Below are 27525 nucleotides of genomic sequence, written 5' to 3'. Positions count from 1 at the left end.
TTTGTTCCAAAGCTATTTGTACCAACATTGAAAATACATACACGCCTTCTGCTGGGGCCATTTGAACTGTCTAAATCATTCTGATATGTCAGTCATTTTCCAAGGATTTGGGCTTCATTAATTTTTGAAAGAACCAGCTCAGTCCCCCGCTTCAAATGAGAAGTAACTGGTAAATTAAACCCTTGCTCAATTCAGTGCGCGCAGGCTTTTGTCTCTGTTGTTTAGTTGATCTGAAATGACCAGCAGTTTATGGTGGCTGAGATTACCTAACATTTTCAAACTGTGCATTGCTTTTCTGTTGTAACAGATTATTACAACGCCAGATTACTTGTGTTTGTGTCAGACTACAATTTAGCATTAGAATAACCATTATTCTATGATGGTTAGCCTAATGTTAAACTGATCATTTCTGTTATCTTATGACAGTTGGCCTATCCTATTCTAACCTTCACAGGCTTGTGCTAAGTGTGATTTATTTCTCAGTCTCTTAACTTCTAACTTTTCTGTTTTTTATTTTGAATATATTTGCCAGGTCGTGAAGGTTGTAGGAAGCAACATTTCCCATAAACTCCGCCTCTCCAGGGTCAAACCATCTGATGAGGGCACCTACGAATGCCGCGTCATTGACTTCAGTGATGACGCAGGTGCCCGCCACCACCGTGTCAGAGCCTATCTGCAGGTGGTGCCGGAGAACGACAACGTCAACAGTAACCAGAATGACAACTTCGAGGCCCTAGATGATACCAAGGGCGGAGTGGCGTTCATTGACAGGGATGAGGAGCGGTCTCACGGTGGCACCAAAGAGCACGCTCACAGCCATCACCAGAATCACGGGCATCACCAGGAGCACGGGAAGCGGCCTTCTTCGCCAAACCACCACAGCCACAGCAGCAATCAGCAGCACAAGGCAGGCAGAGAGCTAAGGAAGAGGGACGTGGACAGTAACCACAGCCACAATGACTGCACCAACGAGCCAAGCTGTATGCTGTAGATGTTGGCTTATTAAACCTGAGTGATAGATTACACAAGGATTGCATAACATGATGTGTGTCACAGCATAAAAAGCTATTCTTCCCACATAGTGCAAGTCTGTGCACAAATCCATATTCCCTAGAAATATACAATATGGCTCATTGAGAGCACAGTGCTGTAAACTGTGCTGGGAATGTAGCTTTTTCCTGCTGTGCATGGCTTTGGGCTGCTCACTGTCTGTAAGGCCTGGCCTCACAAAACATTCAGCAAAGGGGGGGGGCTGATGTGTAGATCTAAGCAGCTCCACTGTCTCTTTTCTCCCTCTCAAAAAAAAAGACTCGTCTTCTTATTATTAACTCATGCTTCTATATTGTAAATGACACAGCCCTCCTTTCATGCTCATACTTCTTCCACTGCCTTACTCTGTCATTAGGTGCACCCTCAGAAAAACTGTAATGTTATAAGTCTTGTGACTGGGGCTGTAACCAGTAAGAGAAAATGCTTCTTTTATTCTGAGTGTGGACTGAATGAAACTGTCAGTAAGTCTTTGCTGGAAATGTTGTCCAGTCAGACTTTTTAGCTTTTTACTGAGAGCACTAGCTTCACTGCGTCTTTTTGTGTGTTCAAATACTGGACATGAATATGGTGCAAATCTTTATCCACCTGAAACTTTATTCTGTTTACTCGCAGGGGGAAAGAAATATGCTTTCTTCAGCAGGAATTCATCAAGGTCCCAGAACAGCAGTGCTCATCAAGGACTGATTGGGCATCAATTCATTTGAGTTGGGAGTAAATTCAGTAGCAGTGTGGAAAGTGTGGGATTTCTTCCACATTTGTGCACAATTCAAACAAATGACATCATTGGCTGTATTTTCCCCACAGCGCTTCTGAGCTTATGAATTTGCAGTGCAACTGAAAATATGATTTTTGTTCCCCCCTCCCCCCCCCCCCGTGTGCTGCAGGTTTGATCCATTCATGGCTGTTCAGGCTGAGAGAAATTAATCGAGTTGTTCCATGTGGACCCCACCTGTTTGGAAAGCCATGAAAAGATCAAAATCTGTGCCACTAAATTAAAAATCTTATTTGGTGTGCCTCCAAATCCACCCTATGACTATAAATCAATGGGAAGAAATGTGGTCCTGGTTCAAGATACTTTTTGTGAAGAGCAGTACTGTACCTATCCAAGCTCTGCTCTGGTCCAGTGCTCATCAATCATTTAAAAAGCCTCAATCCTCTCCACTACAAGCCTCTAATCCACTCTGTATATATGACTGTATAATATCAAATTAAGTGAGTGCATGTTCAGTAATTTTCTTAAAAACTTTTTCAAGCAACCATACACAAAGACAAGTGTGTTAGTTAAGAATATGTTTGTTATTTGTTAGTTTGTTTTAAATAAGAAAATGTCCATTCTGCTTTAAATCTTTTTTCTACATTAGAAGTCCTGTCAAATAGATTTTCTCTTCAAAGCGGCATTCTGTTGCTTTACTGCTCTCCAGAAGTGCTGTACAGACAGATGAATGACACATTCTCTTCATAGCTGCTCGGTAAGGGTTTTCCCTAATGTATCTTAGTACTTCAGCCGTGTTTCTTTAACTACTGTACTGTATGTGCAGGGCCGCTAACATGAGTGTTGCCGTGTGTTCATGACCTTGAAGGTGAGATTCATTTCTTGCAGTTTGGGACTTGATCTGAAAAGATTTGAGAGGCCATTTTATTTCTGCCAATTTTGTAAATCCATGATAATCTCTTTACTCAGATGCTTGTGCAAAGCACAGGACAACACTACACTCTTAAGGGATCAAATGAAAGAAATTGCAGGTGGGTGACGTGGGAGAAAGCTTCGAGCAGTGAGGGTAAAAACTAAGAGGAAAATGTTGTTGGTGAAACACTGAAATTGCCTGTTCATACTGCCTCAAAATTTGTCTCGAAGCACAAGGGGCTTCATGTCTCTGCTGCATTATCCATCAGAGGAACTTCAGTGCTCCTGTGATTGATGGCAGTCCCTGTAGAGCAAGAGGGTGCTCAGTAGAATTTTTTTTTTTTTTCAACAAGTAACTTTGATTTGATGTTTTGTAAGAAAGAAAAGATCATGGTTAAAAAAAAAGAGGGAAAATGTACATTTCTTCTAGAATGTTTGGTCTCACACTAAGTGTATGGCTTTATCAAATGAAATAAATTGTATATGAAACAACAGTGACACTACGCTCATTTTCTTGTTGATATAGAGAAGTGAAATCCACCATAAGCCTAGATTTCATTTAGACCCTCCTGAACAGTCACTACGCATTTTGATCTAAAGGGTTATCGTGGGTGTTTGTTCAGTTCTACATCAGCTGTGGCTTAGCCCCCTCGATCTGTGTGTGTCTGTCCGTCTGTGTGTGTGCATTAAGTAGAAACGATATTAGGCGGTTGCCTGTGCGTAATAGGTGCTGCCAAAGCCCCCTTCCATTGCTGCTCATGACTAATGGTACTATTGTCAGCACTGGCAGCAGGATAAATAGCAACAGCACAGGATGAGATAAAGAGGCGCAGTGCTGCACTCGCTACCGTTAAGCCAGGCCAGCTAAATACAAAACATGTTGAGATCTTGTTTCCCCACACCAGAAGCCTCATACATTCATTATGGAGCAATAAGGTCCGGGTTCTCCCATCAGTGAAGTGATGTGATAGTGGAGAATGGTTTCTGTTTCCTTCAATTCTTATTTCTCCAGAACCCCACAGGGCTCCAGGTGATAACATGTACAATGATAGACTGGCCAATGTCCCTGTCATGAGGCATTCAATTTCCCCTTAAGTGCACAACCTGGTGCCCCTTGTTCCTTTGAAGCTGACACATCTCCTGCTGACAGCACATGAGATGTGGGTGCTTAGTGAGGGCAGACTGGTTCCTCCATCCTTTGTATAGCTACACCTGCCATGGTATCAAAATGAGCCTAGTGTTTACATTTTCTTACTGTAAGTAAACTGTATAAAAACCAACAATGCATTACTCTCTCAAAACCTTTTGACTTCATACCCTGATTATTATACTTGACCCCATCACCACAGGCTCCTACTGAGATGTAAATCTTTAAAAATAGGTCGCAAGTTATATAAAAATTATATGAAGAAACATAATTTAACTCTTAGAAAGGCACAACAATTTCAAACAGCTGGGCACTGCAGTTTTCAGCAAACTGTGGACTATTTTGAGGACTGAACTTTCATTGGCTATGGTGAATTTAGCAGCACACAACATGTATGTAGCATTGACTCAAAGTAAACTGAAGTGTCCGTGCTCATCATTATGAACATGCTGGCAAGTACTGCTGTGGCTTCTTAATGTTTGTTTTTAATCGTTTTCAATATATATAGAGAGTGTATGTACCAACTCCCTACAACACCCAGAATGCTAATGCAACACAACTGCCAACAGTTAAGACAGAATTGTGTTATACGAGTGGCAGTTAATAAAGCCTGGAGCCTCAAGCTGAGATGAGAAGCGGGCTACAGAGGTGTGGTTAACTCACATCTCCAAACTTGTAATCTTCAGCCCCAACCAATGCTGACTCAAGTGACATCAGTCAAGGCATTTTGTCAGGTTTTATACAACTTTTTTCTTCCGCACAGTTGCACTCTCCAAGACCTGCAAGCACAATTTAATGTGCCAAAAATAAAAGATAACTTCTCTTGACTCAGGGCTACACATGCATTTAGTCTATGCCAATAAGGTGTGAGAATTGATACCCTGCCCTGTTTTCAAGTGCCCTGAGGTCAAACACCCTGAGGTTTGGCTGCAACATGGCACTAACAGTTTTTCAGAGTTGGAATATTTTAGTGATTATTCTGGTTATGAGGGTGTAAGGGTAAAAACAAATCTCAATCTCAATAGCTAAGTTTATCTGTGTTAAAGCCCCACATGTTCCAAATTACTCTGAAACCACAGGCTAAATAATTCAAACCAGCCTGGACGTTAGGGATAGAATATTTCTTGAAATGAAGGAAATAAGACAAAAAGGAATAGCAAAAATAACATTTGCATACAGTGTGTCAGTGCATTCACATGAAATGAAAAACAGTTTCTGCGTGTCTCCTCATGTTCAAGACCTGTCAGAAGGGTTTCCTGGTTTCTACACCTGCAGTAGAAGACTGAACAGCAGCAGAGATGCTTCACTGACATTTTCCCTTCGATCCTTGCTGCTTATCAGAGCTGTGAACAGCATGAAGGTTATCACAACCGTATCTGATGGCTGCTTTAACAATTGTCAGATTTACTTTCACTTAATTGACTCACTGGAGTCACTAGTTTAATAAGCCATCCATTTGAGAGATGAGTCAGTCACATCAATCACTAGCTCATTAGCTGACTAGCTGGCTGTCTGTCTCAGCAACTGGACCAAACTCCTCCTTCAGCAGTTTCAGCACGTTGTCCGAGTACTCGTCCCTCGGTCGACCCATGCCGTTCAGCTGTATGGGCTGGAGGTCAGGGTGGGGCGGGATGTAGGAGGACGGGCAGTGCAGCTCATTCAAAGTAAACCAGAAGGCATCCGGATCCACCTGGATTAAGTGTTGGAAAACGCTGCGGAGAGGAGTGAAAGATGCATTGGTAGAGGATTACCTTTAGGCTGTGTTTTGCTAAGGTGCATAATATCTACAACAGGGAAAAAACACTTTCCTGTAATCCAAAGTGACAGACTGAGCAGAACACAGCAGGCTGACTGGCGTTAGTGCACAGTCCTACAGTTTGACTATGAGCTCATTAGCAAAACAAGTTCTTTTTTCTTCAGGAAGTTAGTATTTCTTCCATAAATAAAGGAATGCAGTGGTGGTAACTCCATACAAATTAACCCTCACTTTTACCCGCCATAATTTTAGCGATGAAAGATCTCCAGATAAAGTATTTATTTGTTTTATTATAATTATTATTAATATCATTGCTAAAGAAATTGAGCTATAATATAAATTGAGCTAAAACCATAAGCTGATTATTTATTAATTGATTTGTCGAATTTGAATGTTTGAAATACTGAACAGTTAACATTTTAGAGACCAAATGAAAAACCTATAACTCAAAAAAGAAAGGGACAGAATAATCCTTAATAAAACTAGCAATTAGTTAGTTAGTAACCTTAAAAATGAGCAAACATTTAGCAGAAGATGCTAAGAGTGGACACCATTCAAAAGTACTCATGAAAATACACAGATAACAGGGTAGTCTTTGTCACATTCATTGCAGAAAGTGAGGTCTGAAATCAAATGTAACTTTGCATTTGACCCTCTTGCAGTCCAGCACCCTAACAGACTTGATGAAATGATGGTGAACACATCACACATGTCACAAGCCCAAGAGGGACGGGTCCACAACTCTGAAGGACTGATATGTGGCTTCACCCAGAGTGGATTTTGCTGTTGTGTCTTGAGTCATCATGTCATGTGGCTTGCAGTGGCACTGAAATACTTTACTTAAGCCATAGCTTCTCAAACTGGGAGAGGGAACACAACTTATCTAGGGGAACTAACCAAATAAGAGTCTGCTGATGCTTTTTCTAAACACTGGAATACATGGTATACTGCAAAATATGGCATCATATGTAAAATCCCACACTGCAGACTTAAAGGTACCAAGTTTTTAATTAATCCTTTTATTAACTGAGGAAAGAAATGCATTCCACATGCATTTTAGGCCTTAAGAATACACATAATATTTCCAGGTTAGAAACACTGCGTGTGTACAAGACCTCTTGTTCTCAAGTAAATAATTACTCACCTTAGGCTGGCCTCTTGTAGCCTGATTGGTTGTCTGCAGCTCAGGTAGGGCAGACAGGCCTCACAAACCGCATCCAGGTCTGCCTCACCTGAGAAAACCAAAAGTGTAAATTACATAGCTTGGCAGAGGGTTATTTATTTTATTTTTTTTCCTCACATAATATAAACTGTTTCCTCAAATGGCCAAAAACTCAAGATGTAATCACAGTTTCCAGCATACAACAAAGTTGGACAGGGAGGAGAATGAGGGATAAAACATGGAGAAAAGAAGGTGAAAAAGGGGGAAAAGGAAACATGTCTGGACTTTACTGAGAAAGCCAAGAAACTGCTGAGATGGCTGAAGGAAAAAATATTCACACCAAGCTGTTTCCACATTTCTGGAATTCAAACAATTAAACTCTCCGTCTTTTTGAGAAGTGAAGGAATGTGTTTGAAAAGAGCTCTTGTCCCTCTATCCGTCCTTTCATATTTTCTTTCACTTCCTGTAATTTTATGTAGATTTACTCCTCTGTCTTTCTTCTCTCACCCTTCTTTAACAGCACCTTCTATAACCTTGCTAGCACCTGCTCCCTCCATCCACTTGACTTCTTTCCATCCTTTCATCTCCTCTTCCTATCACTCACACTTTTCTCTCTCCGTCTTTCCCAGCAGACATTTAGCAATCCCCTAAGCTGCAAACTGGGCTGCCTTTCAAGCCTCATTTCAAAACAGGTCTCTCTCCCTCGCTGCTTACGCTATTTGCCAATTCAACCCACACTCGGCTTGAACCAGGTCTGCTCGCTGTGTGTCAAGAATAAAAGCAGCAGTGCACATTTCAGAGTTAAATGGGATTATTTAGCAACCGCTTTTATCTCTTTTCTTTCTCCCTTCCTGGTGCTGCACTCATAGCCTGTAGTCTTTTGTCGAATCAAGGTGCTTGGTGGGAAGCAGAGAAGTGAGGAATACTTAAGAAGAGAGGGCCAGGTGCTGTTAGATTTTGTGGTAAATGAATAACAGGGTGGAACTGGAGTTGAAGCAATACTGGGGCTGAAACATATTATTTGCTTCAGTCAATCTGTGTTTCTGTCTCTCTCTCTCTCTTTCTCTCTCTGTGACTGAGGCTTGGTAATTGGCTTGCTGCAGGCGTCCCAGAGGTAAGCTGTAGCCAAATCGGTATTCACATGGGTAAGGCTGCAGCCGCTGACTGTTTCTCTCCTGCTCTTTCACATTCTCTCCAACTCCAAGTCTCCCTTGCTCTGATCTGGAGGAGGACAGCGTCAAGCGCCAGAAAGAATAATCAAGCACAAGTATCTCAAAAGCATGGACTAGACTTTTCCATTTTTCTTGGTTACACTCCACTCATTTGAGGGTTGTAAATAAAACATTTGAGGGCAGCAAGTAATGCTGCGGCAGTTGCCTTTTTGTCGTCTCTAGCCGGTCACGAAATGGGTGGAGGTTGCTTTTCTGCTGTAGTGTAATAGGCAACCTCTTTATGAACAATAAACCGTCTGTAACTGCCAAAAATCACAAAATGCAGGAAACGAGCAAAATTCTTACATGACCCTTGACATAGGAATCCTGCCCATGAGAGGAGGAAACTGAACTTAAGTGGTCAGTTTATGAAGTATGCTTTTACACCTGCTCATCAGCCAATAACACGGCAGTAACTGCATTAAAGCATGCAGACATGGTCAAGGGGTTCAGCTGTTGTCCAGAGCAACATCAGAATGACAAAAAAAACATGTGATCTAAGTGACTTTGAACATGGACTGATTGTTGGTGACAGACAGGGTGGTTAGAGCAACTCAGAAAGTGCTGATCTCCTGGGGGTTTTGCACTCAATAGTCTCCAGAGTTTACAGAAACCATTGTGACAGATAAAAAAACATCCTGTGAGCGGTAGCTCTGTAGGCCATGACAGCTTGTTAATGAGAGAGGTCAGAGGAGAATGGCCTGACAATGTCAAGCCTTCAGGAAGGCGACAACAATGCACAACGGCAATGCTATGCAGAACAGCATCTCTGAACACACATGGGAAACACTGAAGAGGACAGGTTACAGCAGCAGGACACCACACGGGGTTCCACTCCTGTCGGCTAAAAACAGGACACTCAGACTACAGTGGGCACAGGTTCAACAGAAGACTGAAAATGGTCAGCTGGCATGACAAATCTTGATTTCTGCAGCCACATGCAGATGGCAGGGTCACAGTCCGGCATAAACTATGTGAATTTTCATGAATGGAAATACCCGTGGACGCATGCCTTGTGTCAATGGTTCAGACTACTGCAGCTGCTGGGGGATGATTCTTGGCACACATTAGGCTCCCTATTACCCTGGTTTGAGTATGGTTTAAATGCCCCAGCCTATTGAAGGACTGTCACTGACCATGTGCGCTTTCTTTTTATGGCCAAAGTCTACCCATCTTCTACTAACTACTTCCAGTATGATCAACATGCGGGGACAGAATACATCAAACCACTGTCCATCAGTCAGACCAACCAAACATTTCTGTGACATTAACATTAACACTACACCCGCACCGTGTCACAATAACAAACAAGAAACATCTGCCTTAACACCTTGTCAGCCAAATACTAAACATCAGGCACACTTTGCTACGATAGTGCTTTTATATTCAAGCTGTTACAGACCATTTCAACGGGACCTGTGTGTTAAACATCAAAAGTCAATGCCTTAGTAGATAATCAACCAGCAAAGATACAGATTTTTATATAATCTGTCTGACAGCATGTGTCTCTACACCTGTCGAACATTTCAGAGGTGGCCGTCTTCCGTGATGTCTCCTGATTTCTGCTGTTTATTTTGGTGTTATATTCATCTCAATTCACAATGCTGCCTGGACAACAACTTAACTTTTCACTCCTTTAATCACACTTGATTTAAATTGAGACAGAATAAAAACAGAATACGGGTAATTTAGGCAGGAAGTAATGCAGCAGGTTCATAACTGACAACAATGATTTTACAGTAAGCAATAGTTTTATAGTACAGAAACATTTCACTGTAAATGTTTCCATTCAGAAATATCTTATTTTCATGATTTTCTAGTCTAAAATACTGTTTCTAAAAAGCATTAATGCAGAACCAACCACATACTGAGGCGCAGAGAAACTGCAATTCTTATAAAGATGTTGGAGAAACCAGAGATCCCTAGACAGACATCCTTTGACACAACTTGTGACATTCTTGTTATTGCACTAAAAACTTGTGGAAGGGATTATAAAGATGGACAAAAATACTAAGCATTTTTTCAAAAGGTCCAATAACCAATAAATACATTTACTGTTTTCCTTCCAAAACAGTTTAGGAGCATGTAAAGAAACTTGACAAAATCTCACAGTAACTGGTATGTGTGGTCTGTTACACTGAGGGATCATTTCCAGTTTGTCCTCATGAGTCTAAGGTGTTTCTTTAATTTAAGGCTGACCGATACATACTTGTGGTGAGAACGACAAGACGCTCGAAATAGTGGTAAGGTACTGACAATGACAGAACTACGACCAAATACATTTTTGCTTTAGAGGTTACCGCAAGAGAACGCTGACTAACAGATAAGATGAGCAAAGTCACAGCTGGAGTACCATTGGATGTTTGAACCAAATTTGAAAAAAAGTCCCTCAAGCTGTTTCTTAGATATTGTGTTCATGAGAATGGGGCAGACAGATGGAAAATCTTTCACCGAATCATTAGTGGCCAGAAATATCCTGAACACAGCAAAATACTGAGGAAATAAGAACATACAGGCAGAGGGCAGGGTCTCTACAAAAACAGATACTGCCACGTTCTTCCAGCAGAGCATAAGTCATGTTCCACAGGGATTATTTTTTGTATCAGTCTATATGTTGTTAAATAGGAAAACCCTGCATAATATACCTTTAAAATAGTGATTTAAATTACCGGTAAACGTGTGTTCCTTACATGTCTAAAATCTGTACTGACAGCAAAGGGAAGTGTGCCATTTGAACGTGAGTACACCAAACAGCCCATATTTTGTCACATTTTCTTTATTACTGGAGAGAGGTACAGATGGCTTCTCTGCTGGTGCACTAGATGGCTTTTCTCACCTCTTCTTTGCACCTCTCTTTGAATCTCAAATAGCGAAAGCACTGACACTGACTGAAGAGCACTGTGTGGTGAGCAGTTAGAGGACTTACCACCGCCAATTGTGCCCACCCAGATGAGAGTTTATTCCAGAGATCATCCCCCTACCAATAGCAGCAGATAACACCGAATACCACCTCTTCATCACTGCGGTCTTTGTCAGCGTGGGTTTATTAAGTGCTACTAGAAAATTTAGGGTTAGGAGACTAAAACTGAACGCTCATTGTCTGAACATATGTCTTAATGTATTTCCATATACTATATAATGATATGTAAAATAAAATATGACAAAAAGTATAATAACAATAATAATATGCTTTATGTAACAGGTAGTAGGACAGGACATACTCCCATGAGTTGCTGTTTGCACTGTAAAACTAATGTAAAATCTTATTTCTCTGACAATTTCTATTTCTACCCCATTTTGTACCTGTTCTGGAACTCCCTATGTCACTGCAGTCCTGTCACTGCAGACAGCCCTGCTACCTGTGTGACACATGGCATCGCCTGCTACCTGCTAACTTTTCACCTGTCTGTTACGAGGTTCAGCAGGAGGCTGCAACACGTGTTTGGTTTCACGCCTCGCCGTGCAGGTGACCAGCCTGGAGATATCACCCCTAGAAATCAAACCCCAGGTCAATGCCAAGCCCTACGAATGAGAGTTGATGTTAACCCACTATTTACTGATTTATCACAGCTTTAATCTCACCAACCTTACCTTCCTTTGGAAAGTAGAAATTATTATAATTACAACTTACCGAATGAAAATACCTTCGGATATCTTTTTCCCTGATTGCAAACACCACTTCTTACTGTAAGTGATGAGCTTGTTATATTCAGTGTGTAGTAGGAAAAAAACACTTATCCACTCAAACCTGCATGCATAAGTAAGGACAGAGAAGAAGTCTGACACTGCATTAAGATGCTCTTAGTTCTGCTATTAGTGCTACATCTTCCCTGGAAAACTGGAGCAATCCAAACCCAGCAAGCCTGCCACAGGGACGTCACTGTTTAATGAACATAATGACTGATGAAAAATTAGACAAGCTGCTCATAATTGCATCATTGGTAACACGCTGAGCCCCCAGACCACTTGATGAACATTTTTAGTTAAAATACCGAAGCTAAGTCAAGCACAAAATACACAACTATAAAAAACTTTACATTTAGAAGCTAATCAGTAAAATGTCTTCCTTTCTTGACTTGATTGCCATGCTGGTTTAATAGCGTCTCTTGCTTGATTGTGGTAAAAATGCAGCTTGAGGGAGAGCTGCGGCTCACAGCAGTTACAGTGCCTCATCCCCAGTCCAAGAGATACATGACTAAAACAAGCTTAACGTAATGGTATCAGTAAACAGATGCACTTCATCTTAAGTTTTCACAATCAAATTTTTAAGACGCAATGCTGGATGATTTGTTCACATAAATGAAACAGAGCAGGAGAATTGAGATGTTATCCATTCCTAGCTTTCACTGTTACACAACACTGCCATCTTGTGGTGAAAATGTCACTGTGTTCTCTGAAGGCTATCCGAGTCTGTGTGTGTGCGTAAAATGAATGTCTACAGGAGGTAACAGACCAAATGCCTCATTAAAAACATACATTGTATCTTGTATGGTCATATTTTCAAATAATGCTGAGAAAAGACCTTAAGGCATTGAAATTACTGGTCTGGTCTGTTATTGCTCGACTTTAAGCACTTACTTAAGTATTACACTGGTAATGCAGTAATATATCCTCAGTATGTTTTTTTAATATGGGCATATTAACCTCCATTTAGAAACTTGTTATACCTTGATAGTCTTTTGTCCACTTTTTACCTGACATGACCATATTTGTACTATAGATCATACCATGTACAATCATGGAGGATCATACAGTAAGTTGCGTCTTGAGAAATAATTCTATTCTCTTACCCAGGTCCAGCCTCTGGCACAGTGAGCCCAGCCCCTGCAGTACAGCCAGCTGCAGTTTGTAGGCCATGGTGTGTGTGTAGACGGGTCCGGCTTTGGCGCTGACTGGTGCCTGCCGTGCCAGAGAGGAGCTCAACTTGGGAAGAATCTCTTTAGAAACCCTCGTCCTGAGGAAGTCGCCACATGTTTCACCCAGCGTACACAGCACCTGGCAGAGATTCAGCATGTAATGTACATATGCAGCAAGTTGCCAAAATGTAATAAAATGTGCCTGTAGTGTGTACTTCAAACGGCACTGTATCATCACATGGAGACCGACAGAGGACAGAGCAGTGAATAAATGACAATTTGCATATCAGTTATGTTTGATTTCATTGATTCATCAGGGAAGAAAACTAAAAAACTCAAACTAAAGTCAGTGAACCAGAATTAACTGAAAGATGTACTTAAAGAAATGATCATAAACAAGTGTGTGTGATCTTCATTCATAATGAAGGTAGAGAGCCATTTTCTTCCTCTGTAATTCTTTGAAATGGTTTTGAAAAGTGAGCAAGGGGAAAATAATCCGCAAACAAAAAGATTTTCTTCTTCCCAGACCATCAGCTGTAATTATTTAAAACACTTTGTGAGTGCTTTTTCACAGTATTAAGCTGCAGATGCTATTAAATGTTCAACAAAGCAATAAAATGAAATTCCAAATTTCCTGTTAAAAGTTTTCAGGAAAAACCTTGTTTAACCTACCCTGAAGGCTCTGAGGACTGCTAAAGGGTCATCGGCTGTAAGCCTCTGAAGGAGGGCGGGCCAGCAGCGATGGGCCATGGGCAGCAGTTCATTTTCCTTCTCACTCAGTACACACACACAGAGCTCCAACACATCCAGTACCTTGGGACAAATACATGCAGTAGACCCACTGATGAGATATAGATATATATATATATATATATATATATATATACACACACAATTCACACGTGTGTATAGGTAGCTTTTCGGTAATTTAACAGAACCTGTGTAGGTCATATTGGCGGTCCAAAGCTCCTGGGTAACACTGTTAAAGACATTTTCTAGAAGTAAAACTTTTAATAGAATGGCACAAAGATTTTAATATCTAGTTAGTTTCACATTATGAGTTACCAACCATAATCTGAGTTTTTAGCCTTGTAGACGAAGTGGCTGTAGGGTTAAGGTTAAGCAATTTCAGTCTGTCAAACGGTCAGACCACCATTTTGGACCTGTGCCCCTTCCAATAACACACCTATGAGGTTTTGAGAAAAATGCCTTGACAACTGCTGAATGAAAGTTTGGTGCAGACATTTAAGTCTCACTAACTTCGGTGAGCTCCATCACACCACAGACGGTACCTTGAGTCGAAGTCTGAGACTGGGGTCTGACAGAAGGTGAATGCAGCGCTCCATAACATCTTTAGTGATGCTGAGGTGGGAAGGGAGCTCTGCTTTCACATCAGGACCGTGAAGATCTTCAACATCCTCGCACTCCGTAGGAGGAGGGACCTCTGAAGAGACAGTAATGGTCAGATAGATGATTTCTGGATTACCAACCAAGCTCTTAGATTATAGACTTTATTACTTATACCGCATTTTCTGTCACTCTAATCTAGTTCCCCGATCAATTCTTGAAATTCAGTAAAACCTCTAGAACAATTCAAAACCTATTTTAAAATGAAATATCGTTTCCTGTTTTGTCCTCATATAGACATCATTCTGTAATACCAAGGTCTTCACTGTCATCCTCTTCTATTCCAACGCCCTCTGCCAGCTCTTTCTGTTTACAGTAATCCAGCAAGAACTGGCGGATGTTGAAGACGTCCTTGTGAGTGGAGGATTCCTTACGCCTGGCAGCTTCACTGGTCCTCACATAAGCGGAGGGAAACCACCTCGCTAAAATAAAAAGGACAACAAGAACAGGGTAGGATAGTGACGTAATGAAGTGTGTGACGCGACAGTAATAATAAGTAAGATCTTCTTTGTTATTTTGTCTCTATGTTTTTATGTTATTGCATTTCTTTTCAAATATCACCTCATAATCAAACATTCTTTCAGGACTTCAGGACCTCTTTTACTTGTTAGCTTTTCCATGGACACGCAGAACTGGGGATCATCTGTTTCATTAGGTTAGTTTATCTACTGATGATGAAGCCTCAGAAACAAATTTGACCACCATGAGATGCTAAGACTCCTTCTTAGCATATCAATATATCACCAGAGTAACTAAAAATTGCTGCTCACTATCCTCTTGCTGTTGCTATCTATAGCTGTAACTACTAGGTGTCACTAGTCAATTAGACGTGAAACTAGTGGCCCTATGACTCGAGTCTGCCCGGAGCTCAGGGAACCAGGGATGTGTTGGTGTTTTCACCACAGGCAACAGAACCAGCATCAGCAGCCTGTCAGAGAACATGATGTGACTAAACACAGACTATGAGACAGACTGAGGCTGCTGACTGGGAATAGAGTACCACATGATTTACAGGGGACTACAGGGGACAACAGAGGGTCGATGCAGGAGAGGAGCAAGAGGGAGAAATCGCTGGAACCATGCAAAGATAAAACGGCTTTGGTGAATTTGGTTCTACTGATTCAGAACAATGTGCGTTATCGAATAAGTTAACAAGGCAGTTAAACTCATCTTGGTTCAGTAAAAGAGAAAAGCTTGAATTTTAAAGGCGCACAGTTGCAATTTCCTGTTTAATTTCCCTTGTTTGGACTAAAAAAAGCTAAGAAAACTTGCGAAACTTAACAAACTTGCTGCTTGCATACATCTCCGAGCTAAAACTGTAGGGGGGCTATCGGACTACCACCTTGTGAAGTACACAATGGTACTGGGGACAGGAAGGGTCAGATTTATCTAGTTAGCATGCTAACTTCAGCAGAAACCTGTGCAATACATTTTCTTCAAATTGTGCTCATATATTTAGCTACTTTTAAACTAAAATTCTTACACACATATGAAATACTGCATCTTGTTTCAAACATAACGGAATTACATACATACTGCAATGTGCCGTGATATGGCACAGTATGGTATGGGTATAGCAGACTCACATAAGTGAATATGCTCATTTTTTCCCCTATCCCTTTTCACCCTCACTGTATATGATAAATGAGTTGACGTGACATGTGAAATCTCACCCAGTGCCTTCATGAGCGCATGTAGCACAGAGCAGAAAAGAGCAGCGGTGTGGTCGTAGCTGAGATCCAGAGCCATCAGCACATCCTGAACGATGTCCCCAACCAGAGGCAGCAGGCTGCAGTCAGAGTGAGTTAACATCACTGTCAACACCCGTGGAGCCTGGCCAACAAGACAGGGATATGAGGAAATACATGATCAGCAAACCCATGAAAAACCATTCACAGTATTGACACACTGCATTGGGCCCCATGTCTTGAACTAGTCATTAATCTGTTGAATTCAGACTTGCCTTGACAAAATCAGATTCAGCTTTAATTCTAATGAGTCCTGTTCTCACCGAGACTTTTGACTTGGAATGACTTGATATCCTCTTAAAGCTCACAAATAAAAAAGTATAAAAACATTTACAGTTAATCAACACTCAATTTACACTCTGCTGGACTCCATGTCCCACCACTGTTTTCCTTATGAAAGTGTGATTTTACTGAATATACTTACAGTGAAGTTAGGTTAGGTGTGTTTATTGCTGGCACCTGTTTTGTAAATTGAATAATTTCGTGTTTTTGTCGGACAACACAAACAATTAAAAGATGTCACCTTAGATGGTCTAAGAAATTATGAAATGACAGTTTTTCATCATGTTCCAACATCCTTTACACTAAATTATTAATCAGTTAAACAAAACTAAACATAAATTAATAATGAACATAATTGTTATTCCCTCATCCTATCGACACCCAACCTTATCTACGCATGAAATCGTAGATAAGGTTGTGTGTATTTTGATGAATAAATAAAGCTAGTTATCAATTTCTCGCTAAATTTCACCTTTAAAATGGTGATGAGCTGAAATGAATTCTCCTTCCCATGCACAACACTTGCTTTCTTAAATTCTCCTAAACAAATGGCTCTGTTTCCTATTTCTAATTCCTCCTCCCTTTCTAATGTTACCAGGCACTACTGTGAATTTTATCAACATGCTAAGTCACCTGTGGATGCTGGCTGAGCCTCTGCAGGTTGAGTGATATATCATTGAGCAGGTAGTCTGAGTTCTCATTGATGAGCTCCTTCAGGGAGGGGTAGCCACACGCCTTACTGATGTCCCACATGGAGCCCAGTGCCACCTGGCTGACAAGCAGTGTCTCCTCCCCTGCTTTCTCCAGCACAGGATACAATGATGTCATCAACAAGGGACGAAAGTCAGAACCCAGTGCCTTAGCAAAGCAAGCGATGCCCTCGAGTTGGATACACAGCTGCCAGATGTTGCTGTTGAGCTGGTGAATTGTGGAGATGGATGATGAGGAGGGCAGGGAGCCAGATGAAGAAGGAATCACTGGGAGAGAGTTTGCATTTGTGTTGCTGTCGGATATGGAGAGGAGTCTGGATGGGCTCAGCAGCTACAGGAGAGACAAATGTCACTATCATGAATCGTAAAGTTTTTCTTCTGAATTTCATTCTATCATACGTAAGGAGGTCAGTAGAAAGACTAAAACATTACTTTTAAAACATGAGCAGCTTGGGGCACATTTTGATTTTATAAGGAGAGAATAGTTACAGAAGTTCAGTTTCAGCAATACATCATGTAATACTAATTGCAATGAACATTTCCTGATGAGGGTCTACAGACTGAAATAGGTTCATGCCGATACTTTTATGAGGAAATTGTTGCTGAGCTTTCCCACACTGTTGTCAACAATGATTATAGCTCACATCAGCTATCTGCTAGCTGAAGTAGCTCTGACCCTGCTGTATCAGTACAGAGTGAAGACAGTGGCTTTGCTAAGTGTTCATATAAAATGATCTGTCAACACTGATGTCAGAATATACAGCTGATGACCTGTGGTTTCTACCATGTTCATTTACACTCCATATAACAAATTTAAATATGACTAATTTGACTTACTCTTTATATTTCTGCTCTTATAATCTTTCTCATTTGATGGTGTGTCAACACTGGCACAGATTTTAGCCGACAAAGAAAAACTGGAAGTTCACAAACTAACACAATGCAGCCAATGTTGTCAGGGCTTCAGATACTGTCTCTGTCTGTCAGCTCCATAAATCCAGCTTTGAAAGCTTAGAGCAGTTACTTGAAACCTTGGAGCACTTTCTCAGACTGTTCAGGTATAAGAGCGCAAAGCAATCAGTCCAAGGACCTATTGTGAGCAAACTATGAATATCTTTCTCAGTACAGCCTGGAGTGCTTTGTTTGGAGGGAGTGATCTGACCATGACCAAATTTAAATGCAGACAGAGTTGTGCAATATGTGCTCGGCATCGGAGTCTAATATCCCACTTGATTAAGAAGTGTTCTCAGAATACAAAATGTAACATTTTGAAATGAAATATCAAAATATGATTATATATATATTATTATATATATATTATATTATTCAGTGTTTGTTAGATCCAATATTTAGTGATCATTGAATGATCCTTGCCAATTGGAATTTGAAAACATTAAAGGACATTAAGGAGTTGTTCCATCTTTTTGGAAAAATGCCTACTTACTTTCCTAACAACAGATGTGAAGATTGATGCCACGCTCATATCTGCATGCTAAATATAAAGAGCTAGGAGGCAGTAAGCTTAGCTTAGTCTAAACAATAGAAAAAGAGAAACTGCTAGCCTGGCGGTAAATCATCCACTTGCAGTGATTTCCTGGACTTCGTGAAGCCTTGTTTTCACCATGAGACCCCAGAAAATCACAAGACAAGAAATAGTTACAGGATGTAACTCCATCATCCCCAAATTCTTGCTGTGACATTATTAAACGGATTAAATGAACCAAATACAAAAGTGTTCATTAGTGACCTGTAGAGGTACTTCTAATCTAGGCTAACCTGCAAGCTGCAGCTTCATACGTTGTATAAAAACATGCAAGAGGTATCAAACTTTCAATCTAACACTCAGCAAGGAATACACATATTTCCCCAAATCTCAAACTATTCTTTTAATTGTGCCATGTCATAAGAAATACAGTATCAAAGCCTGAGGGTTGAAACGCCCCTCACCTGCTGGTCCTGGCGGTCTCTATCCGTCTCCTCACTGACAGTCATCAAGTGCCAGTTCTTCAAACTGGTGTATTCCTCCATGACAGACACCACCGCCTCTTTAAGTTCTTCTTGGGTGAGAGAGTGCCGCTGAACATGACCCTCTGAACCCTGACTCTCTGCTGCCACGGCTATTCCTGCAGCACCCCTGACGATCTCATTCAGCACCATGGCAGCCTGCTTTCTGTATGCTGAAGACTGCTGGTACAGATCCAGGAAGTGATCAGTCAGCAGATAAATGTTTCCATAGTAACCTAAAGATAAGAAGAGGGAGAGTTGCATGTTAAACTTTGGAGAGGAGAGTTTCCAAACAAAATGCCAGCTTTAATCCATGGAGGATTAGCATCAGCACTCAGAAAAAGACATTAGTCCAGCTTCGAAATCAAGAATTTCTTCATAATCCTTTTAAATCAATTTGACACAGACGTAATGTGCTGTTACGTATGTAGGAGGATAAGAAATGAACTGTATGCCATGAACAGCTCAAATACCTAGTGTTCGACAGATCTCCATGAGTACAGAAAAGATCTTCTCGTCTGTGAAGTAAAGAAAGTGCTTCCTCTGTATGTGAGCACTGTAGGAATCACAAGAGCCTGAGCTTGTCTCGATTGTAGCAGCATAACTCCTTTCCTCCACGATGCGGACATCCATAACGTCCAACTCGAGCACCTGCAAAGGCATACAGAGGTGTTTGCTTTGTTTTTAACAATTTATGATTTAAGATGAACTGTAACCTCTGGAGCCTGTGGTTTCAGTTCGCTATTATGACAGACCAGAAAGTAGCAAAAGCCAGGATATACAAGGAGTCTCATAACTTTTTGAATCAACTTGTCAACCATTAAAATGCTTAAATACTGTGTTGTAAAAAGATAAGTTCTATAATAATAACAATGTTCTATAATATAATAATTTACAGCAGAGGACATGTTGCTTATTCTAAGATAATGGAGATTCTCTTCTAAGGTCTCTGTCAGAAGCTGTAGGAAAATATTTATTTGTCTCAAAGCAAACAGTTCTCAGGGTATAGGCTATATTAAACTGTGATGAAGTTCAAAATACCAACACAGATGGCTAGTAAATGAACAACCCACACACCTCATATAAACACAAAAGCACTAGATCTTTAAATTCTTTTAATAATGTATAAAAGGACTGACTTGATTTGATAAAAACAACCATTTAAAACAACCACTTTTACTATTTTTTATAACGCCAAGTATAATCTGATACAATAGCAGCCAAAATTACCTGCATCAAGGCTTTGGAAATCCTCTCCAGGTGTACTGCTGAGTTTAGTACCACGGAGACCAGCGGTCCCAGGATTTTTAAATAACCCAGGAACACGTTGAGCACAAATAACTTCTTCTGGTCATCAGAGGTCCTCATCAGTCTGGGCAGTGAAGTAGCCAAAGAGTGTAGATTCTCTGAAAGCACGTCCGTGAATGTCTTAGTACTGCTGCTGCTTTCACTTGTCATATCACTGCTGTTGCTAGAGCTCTGATTCCTCCGTGATACGTCTCGGAGAGCGACCTCACATCTACATGAGCGGAGAAACATTTCATTTAACCTCTTGTTATCAAGTTATGAAGTCATATCTTTTTCCTCCTTAAAATGTCAATCACATCACACCTTTTTCTGACTCTGGGCTCCTCATCATTAACTGCTCCCACCAGTGCTTCAAGCAGTGGACCAACACACTCTCCCAGTGACTGGCTACACCTGGCCAGCAGGTGGTCACCCAGCTCCACCATCTCTAACCTAACCCTCCAGTGCTGGTGAGCCGAGATGCAGGAGATAATCTTCTTCAGGAGCACAGACAGTTTCCCTGCTGTGCTCTTCACCCAATCTTGTGTCCGTTGGACCACGAGTTGTCCAATTCTGCCCAAGTCTGGTGAGGGGGTCTTACAGGACTCACTGGTCTGAAGCTGGGCATCTTCCATGACAAGCCCCACACTCCTTGACCAAACCTCAGTGACAATAATGGTGAAAAGATATAAACAAATCATCACATTGCATTTGTACAATAATATAATTACTGTTCACTTAAAAACAAAAGTAGTCTTGTTTTCTTTGTGCTCTTTTATATATACTTAGGTTGCCATCACCATGAACACACATTAGAATTTCAGTGGCATGAAGGAAAGTAGACAAAGTCTAATACAGGATCTACAGATTAAAGGTTCTGAGATATCACTAATTACATAATGAATAGTTGTAACAATTCACACAGAGATATGGTACCTTGATAGCTCTGACTGTGACTGCATGGCCTTGTCTCAGATCTCCTGTAATGATCCTGGTTACAGCTGTAGTGATCCCAGGTAAGAATGAGGCCATACATCTGCCAATAGCACATCTCTCCTCTGAGGATGGGACTACATGCTCCTGAGAGCAGTCACACTCCAGAGTCAATGCATGGATGCACTTCAGTGCTGCCAACTGTACATCTCGAGATTTTTCCTTCTCTCCTAAAGCCAGCAGCAACGATATGGCACTTCCCAGTCCGGGTAGCATAATGGGTTCAAAGAGCTGGAAGACTATATCACCATAAGCAGAGTGAAGCAGCGCACCCAGACATCTCAGCACAGACAATTTCAGTTCCTCTGATGTATCTGCAGGTTGCCCAGGATTGGCTGGAGAACAGAGGCAGAGGCAAAGCTCTGAGAGAAGGCCATGAAGGGTCTCCCAGTTCTGGACACAGGTGCTCTCCAGGACATGGCTCATTGCCTCAGCCACAGCCTGCACCAGTTTCTCCTTCTTGAGCCCAGGGACTTTAAGGACAAAGCGAAGAGGGAAGAGGACGTACTCTTGGAGCTGCTGCAATGTGGCATCATTGACGTCTTTCAACTGGGCACTCAGAGTCTCCACATTGGTCACGGTGGGCTCTTGGGTGAGCAGGACACAGGCCGGGCGCAGGTAGGCAAATGCGATCTTTGGATCACTGATCTGAGCCATGGTTGGAGGCATGACAGCAGGGGTCACTTTAATGATGGGGTGCAGAAAGAGAGATGAAAACATATGACTTTTCAAGTACCTTAAGGAGAAACTGAAATTATTCCTAAGAGCAAAATAATTTACATTTTGTTTGTGATTAAATCTGTCATATTGGCCAGTAACTTCTTGAAGTAAAATTTAAAACCCTAATTTCACCTCCATCTGCTCGTGAAGTTTTGAAATCTACAAATTGGGAACACCATGATAAAGAAATTGTAAGACAGGACAGTGGGGAAAAAAATAACTGTTTCTATTCGCTGTTGTGGTCATAGTTACTTAGCAATGAAGTCAAAAGTGGACTCCTTTTGTCGCTGCTAAATCCACGACAAAGAATTTCCATGATGATAGTTTGCATTGCTAAGACTATGCTGTCTGGATTTAGGTTTGTTGCAACCACCAGTATTAAGTTATCTACTGTACGTGCAATGCTGTTTTGTAGACTTATTACAATAAATCAAAAGCCCAATGTAACAAAGCTCAAACTTTATTTAGGTTAATATTTATGGCTACGCAGTCACAGCACATCTATAGCATCGATGTATTCTATTGGTTAGCAGACAGCATGATACTGAAGCTGCGCTCGGTACGAGCGTCAACGTACAGGTAATGTTCGCTTACCGTCACATTAGTAGTACACAGAGCCGTCAGCCCATTAAACAGGTTTCAATGCACACAGAAACATGAAACATCACACATGCACCACACACTGATGTAGTTACTGAACTCTGGCAGAAAGGTACGTCATGAAACTGCGCCGACGACGCATATATTTGATGCAACAAAAAAACCTCCGGATTTGGAGATTCATTTTCAAAATAAGAATACATAAAGTTTTACCCTGAAAAATACAAAGGTTATAAAATGTATAATAAACAGTGTTTTCGTCGTTGAATTCGTTGTCTCGAATTGAATTGAATATCTAAGTTAGTGGTTAAGCTCATGTTGCCAGTGGTTAATATCATTGACAGATACATACGCTTTATTTTGAAAGAAAAGTCAACCCACAACGTAAATCTCCCTCATACAGTTCAGCTACCTTGCTACTGAACCGGTTTGTGTTGTGATTATTCTGTCCCAGTATGTGAATGTTGCTACTTGAATTACTTATTGTCTTAACACAGCACATATTTTCATGGCTCTCATTTTCCTGACAGTGTGGTGGGTCAGTTAATTTAATTACGAAGGTAATGCTAATGCTGTGTCATTTGTAAAACTTACCTTAAAAACGGCTAACTATTAGCTAAAACTAGCTCTGACGAATTGGTGGGTTAGTAACCCATACCTACCTTAACGTTAGGTTAAATCGTTCGGGCAAATTTGAGCTTCACGAATCTTTCAAAAAATATATATATTATGAGTCTTTGCTTTAAGTAGATGGACACTGAAATATGACTACAATGATACAGAAAAGGACAAATTGCATTTTCGTGTAATGGGAGAGAATATGGCAGGGATGCATTTGGAAGTACGCTCAATCGCCCATCTACTCACTGTGCTGAGGTATGTTTACGTGATCCCACTTCAACCATCTTCTATTTCCTCAGGTGTCTTGAGGGCTTGATGCTGTCTGTCCCTGTCTTGCCCTGTGCCAAGTGTCAGTATGGATGAAGAAACCCTTGAGGCAGCCATCTCTACCTATGGTGCCCAGTTGCAGCAGGTAGAGACAGCCTTGTCAGCTGGTCTAGACCCCTCCCAGCAGTCAGACCTGCTCAAACTGAAAGAGGACCTTTGTCAGCTGATAGAGCTTACAGAGGCCAGCCTGGTATCCGTGAAAAAGAGTCGGCTTCTGGCCAGCCTCGAGGACAGTAATGGTCTGCAGTCAAACAGTTCAGAGGCAGCAGCTAACACAAACAGTAAAAACAATAATTTGGATACTGAGTTCACTGCTTTCTACTCTGAACTTGGGGAGTCTTCGGGTAGTAGCTCTGATACTAGAGAGAAAGACAGGGAAGAAGAAGGAGTGATAGAGGGTGGTGAAGAGGAGGAGGAAGAAGAAGAAGATGCGCTCAGTGGTATGAAAGTAAGAGCGCCCTACAGGACTACATGGGGGACACTGGAGTATCACAATGCCATGGTGGTGGGGGCAGAACCGCCAGATGGAGAAGAGGCTCAAGTAAGAGTGCTCTATGTGTACCCCACCCAGAAGGCAATGAAACCCTGTCCATTCTACCTAGAGGACAAATGTCGCTTCCCAGACAATTGCAGGTACAATACCACTGTTTTGTTTTTCCTTCTTGTCTGATAAACTGTCACTCTATGAATGGCTAATCCTGAAAGAACTCCTAATCATTGGAGTGGTTTGGTGTCCCATGTTTGCATCTAAATGTTGTTTCTGAGGATTTTCAATCTGACAAGAATAACTTACTGTATATGTGTTTTCTAGTGCAATAGGAACTCAAATAAGCCATGCAATTGAATCCCTTGATTATCTGCTGTATACTACACAGAGTATTTTGTTTTTATTGAAGGTTTTCTCATGGTGAAGTGGTGTATGTGTCGGAGCTCAGAGAGTTCCTTGAGTGTGACCTCAGTAACCTTGAAGAAGGCTCATCCTGTTTGGCTAAACATGAGGATGGTATCTGGTATCCAGCCAAAATCAAAGGTATTCCATTTACAGGGCCAGTTATGACAATGCATTTTACAGTAAATGTGGCAGACTAAAAATATAAAAGATAGACAGAAGTGATTAAATGCTTCCAGGCCGGCTGAATGTTTTTCCCTCAATGTAGAAATCGACAGTGGTTTCTACACTGTGAAGTTTGACTCACTGCTGCTGAAAGATGTTGTTGTTGAGGCCGACAGCGTGATCCCGCCTTTGAGAGAAGACGACCCGCTGTCCTCTGACTCTGACCTGGATGACATGGATGGAGACGATGTGACTTATGCAAAAGGTGTGTTTGCATTTAAGTGTAGCCATTTCCCCTGACAGTGAAAATTTGATCTCGTCTTTGAAAGTCACTAAACGTGAGGATATTTTCATCGGACCATGGAGGCATAGTATATGTTTCCTTCAACTGAAGGTCTTGTATTGCATTCTTAGAGCCAATGAAATTTTCAGCTAGTTTGAAAGTTGTTTGATGTTGTTTCTCCCTTGTAAAAATTTAATTTTCATTTGATTTTCACTTGTTACCCAACAGTTATGGACTCTGCTGTAGACCCCACAGTAACATTAAACATTTCAAATTTTGGTGGCTGGGAGGCACATACCAGAGGCATTGGATCCAAGCTTATGCTCAAAATGGGTTATGAGTATGGGAAAGGTAGGTGCAAGTGCATAAAATAAACCACATTTTAGGCTCTGAAGTCATAATTTCCTATCTTGATTGAATAATTCATTTGTGGCTTGTTGAAGTTTTATTTAATAAAGGTAGCATAACATATTTATTGCACACACACAATTATAATACTTACATTCTCTTTGTTACTTTTAAGCTAAACAGTGTCTCAGTTGTATTGTCACCCCATAGGAGGAAGGTCCTGGTTTTAACTCCACCACCACTGGATGGAATTCAGACATTAGCCAAAGGAAATGAAAGCAAAAAAATAGATAATCAAGTATTAATCATATGAGTCATGCACAAACTGTCAAACTGGATCACAGAGATACAGTAAAAATGTCAGCAATTTTATCTGAGTAATAAGACAAGACAAGACAACTTTATTTGTATAGCCCATTTTTACAAGCAATCAACAAGCAAACAATCAAAGGGCTTTACATAACATCATAGCAACATCCTCCGCCCTTCAACCCTCACATCGACTAAGGAAAAACTCCCAGAAAAACCTTTAACAGCAAAAAATGGGGGTGCGAAACAGAGGAGGGATCCCTCACCCAGGATGGGCACATGTGCAATGGATGTTGCCAAGACACAAGAGGGAATTTAAAAAGTATATATCACATTTCCAGAATTTATAAAATTATAACCTAACTCCAGCTTTAAATCTGCATGTTTAAATCTGCTGTTTTGCCAGATAATTGTTTGTGCAGTTTTCGTTTGTGGTCTGATTTTACACTTCACAACCACATGTTTCTGCACCTATGTACATCAAGATAAATTCTTATTGAAATACTTATACCTGAAAAACGGGTGATATGTAGGCATTCTAATTGTGCTTGGTATTCAGGGTAATTAATTCTGATTCAGTAAAAAAGTTATCATTTAGATGTAAAAATGTGTTGGGATGATAGAGTGCATTTTCCCCTGTATACACAGCAAATGTACAAAAGAAAATGCAATTTTCTTCCTCACTCTGTGACTTTTGTTTCTCAGGCTTAGGTAAGATGCAGGAGGGTCGAGTAGAGCCTGTCATGGCAGTGGTCCTACCCAAAGTTAAGTCTCTGGACCAGTGTGCTGAGCTCACCGTGAGACGCACCCAGAGCAAAGCTGCAAAAGATGGCACACAGTCAAGTGGGCCAAAGAGACGCAGAAAGCCTCGAATCGCCACCAGAGGGAACCATACTGTCTTTGACTTTCTTAATCACAAGCTTGGAGGCAAAAGTACTGATCCTGCTGAGGGGGGTGCTGCTGCGCCGTCAGCAGCAACTGGCTTGGAAGCCTATAGAGGAGGAAAAGGCACCAAGAGGAGTCTGAATGTGAAGCTGTTCCAGGCTGCTGAGAGGGTGTCCCAGACTGAAAGGGAGATCCAGAAACTGAGTGAGTCACTCAGCAGACAAACAGGAAGGTAAGTACTGAGTTCTGTGTATGGTGTACATTTCTATATGTCTGAACTGACTCCTGTGAAGGCTGGGAACAAATGTTAGTGTCCTTAATGACCAGTTCATTCCAGTGGAACCTCAGCTCTTTCTTACTTCCTCCTTGAAGAATACAGACAAATTAGCAATCATATCATAAAATGTACATGTGTGTATATATACATAAGTACACTGCTTACACAACAAAAATCTATTGCGAAATAGGCATAACACTAGTCACTATGAAGCTCCCGTGAAGGGGTCAATAATGAAGAAGATTTGAGGTGAGACATTTGTTTCTGTGACCAGCTTTTTCTGGAATAATGCAGCTAAAAACCAGCTTGTCTCCCCATCTCTCTCTACACCTCCCCACGAATCTATTTGTTGTTTGTGTGTGCAAAGGGATACATCCAGAGTGAAGCAGCTGGAAGAGAAACTGTCAGCGGCCCGCCGACTGCTGGCCCAGCAGAAAGCCCAGGAGCTGTCCATCCAGAGAGCGCACAAGAAGGCTGACACACACAAGAAGATGACTGAGTTCTAAGCTCAGTTCCCTCAAAGACTTGAAGGATAAAGGGAGTCACTGCTTTCCTGAAACAAACTTTTGTCCCTCGCCTATTGTCACTTATTTGCTACACTATTTTTTAAAGATATTTTTTAGCATCATTTCTCACTGCCATCGTGGATTTGCACCGGTGGTAGTGCCCACTTTATGCATAACTGATCACTTGCTGAAGATCATTTCTGCATCTTGTTTTCAGGATAGAGTGGTTTATTTTGTGTGAGCAGTTGTTTGGTTTCAGATTGTACAGTTCACAATGGTGTTACAAGCAATTTTATTTGTAATGACTATTTTGTCTCATTTTCTCTTGATCAGTACTAAAAATAATGTTTGAAGAACA

General features: G+C 41.1%; 3 protein-coding genes across 6 annotated transcripts in view; 2 read left to right on the top strand and 1 right to left on the bottom strand.

Annotated features, from left to right (window-relative positions):
- The window catches only part of LOC124063710 (V-set and transmembrane domain-containing protein 2-like protein), a 51895-nt gene extending 48727 nt beyond the window's left edge, over window positions 1-3168 (top strand). The window contains exon 4 of the mRNA XM_046397636.1: window positions 533-3168. Within this exon, the coding sequence (XP_046253592.1) occupies window positions 533-991 (459 nt within the window). The 3' untranslated portion in view covers window positions 992-3168. The remainder of the gene's footprint in view (window positions 1-532) is intronic.
- A 1759-nt stretch (window positions 3169-4927) lies between these two features.
- Window positions 4928-23543, bottom strand: tti1 (TELO2 interacting protein 1). 2 transcript variants are annotated; one of them, XM_046396606.1, is made up of 14 exons: window positions 23425-23543; window positions 21181-21920; window positions 20569-20906; window positions 20188-20476; window positions 19431-19608; window positions 18901-19193; window positions 16877-17284; window positions 15887-16046; window positions 14468-14635; window positions 14099-14250; window positions 13479-13619; window positions 12741-12945; window positions 6722-6809; window positions 4928-5533 (listed from the first exon to the last, which is right to left on the bottom strand). In XM_046396606.1, coding segments are annotated over exons 1-14 (3381 nt in total). In that variant the 5' UTR covers window positions 23426-23543; the 3' UTR covers window positions 4928-5313. The 2 variants fall into 2 exon arrangements, with proteins under 2 accessions (XP_046252562.1, XP_046252563.1); XM_046396607.1 differs by lacking the exon at window positions 23425-23543 and adding an exon at window positions 22552-22690.
- On the top strand, window positions 22875-27525 carry zgpat (zinc finger, CCCH-type with G patch domain). 3 transcript variants are annotated; one of them, XM_046396610.1, is made up of 7 exons: window positions 22875-22984; window positions 23478-24138; window positions 24402-24535; window positions 24663-24824; window positions 25071-25193; window positions 26205-26616; window positions 27029-27525. In XM_046396610.1, the coding sequence occupies exons 2-7, from the start codon at window positions 23534-23536 to the stop codon at window positions 27165-27167; spliced, it is 1575 nt and encodes a 524-aa protein (XP_046252566.1). In that variant the 5' UTR covers window positions 22875-22984; window positions 23478-23533; the 3' UTR covers window positions 27168-27525. The 3 variants fall into 3 exon arrangements, with proteins under 3 accessions (XP_046252566.1, XP_046252565.1, XP_046252564.1); XM_046396609.1 differs by having other exon boundaries at window positions 22942-23010; XM_046396608.1 differs by having other exon boundaries at window positions 22957-23117.

Source organism: Scatophagus argus, chromosome 8 (genome assembly GCF_020382885.2).
Source record: "Scatophagus argus isolate fScaArg1 chromosome 8, fScaArg1.pri, whole genome shotgun sequence".
Lineage (NCBI taxonomy): Eukaryota > Metazoa > Chordata > Actinopteri > Scatophagidae > Scatophagus > Scatophagus argus.
This window is presented reverse-complemented; position numbering and strand designations above follow the sequence as displayed.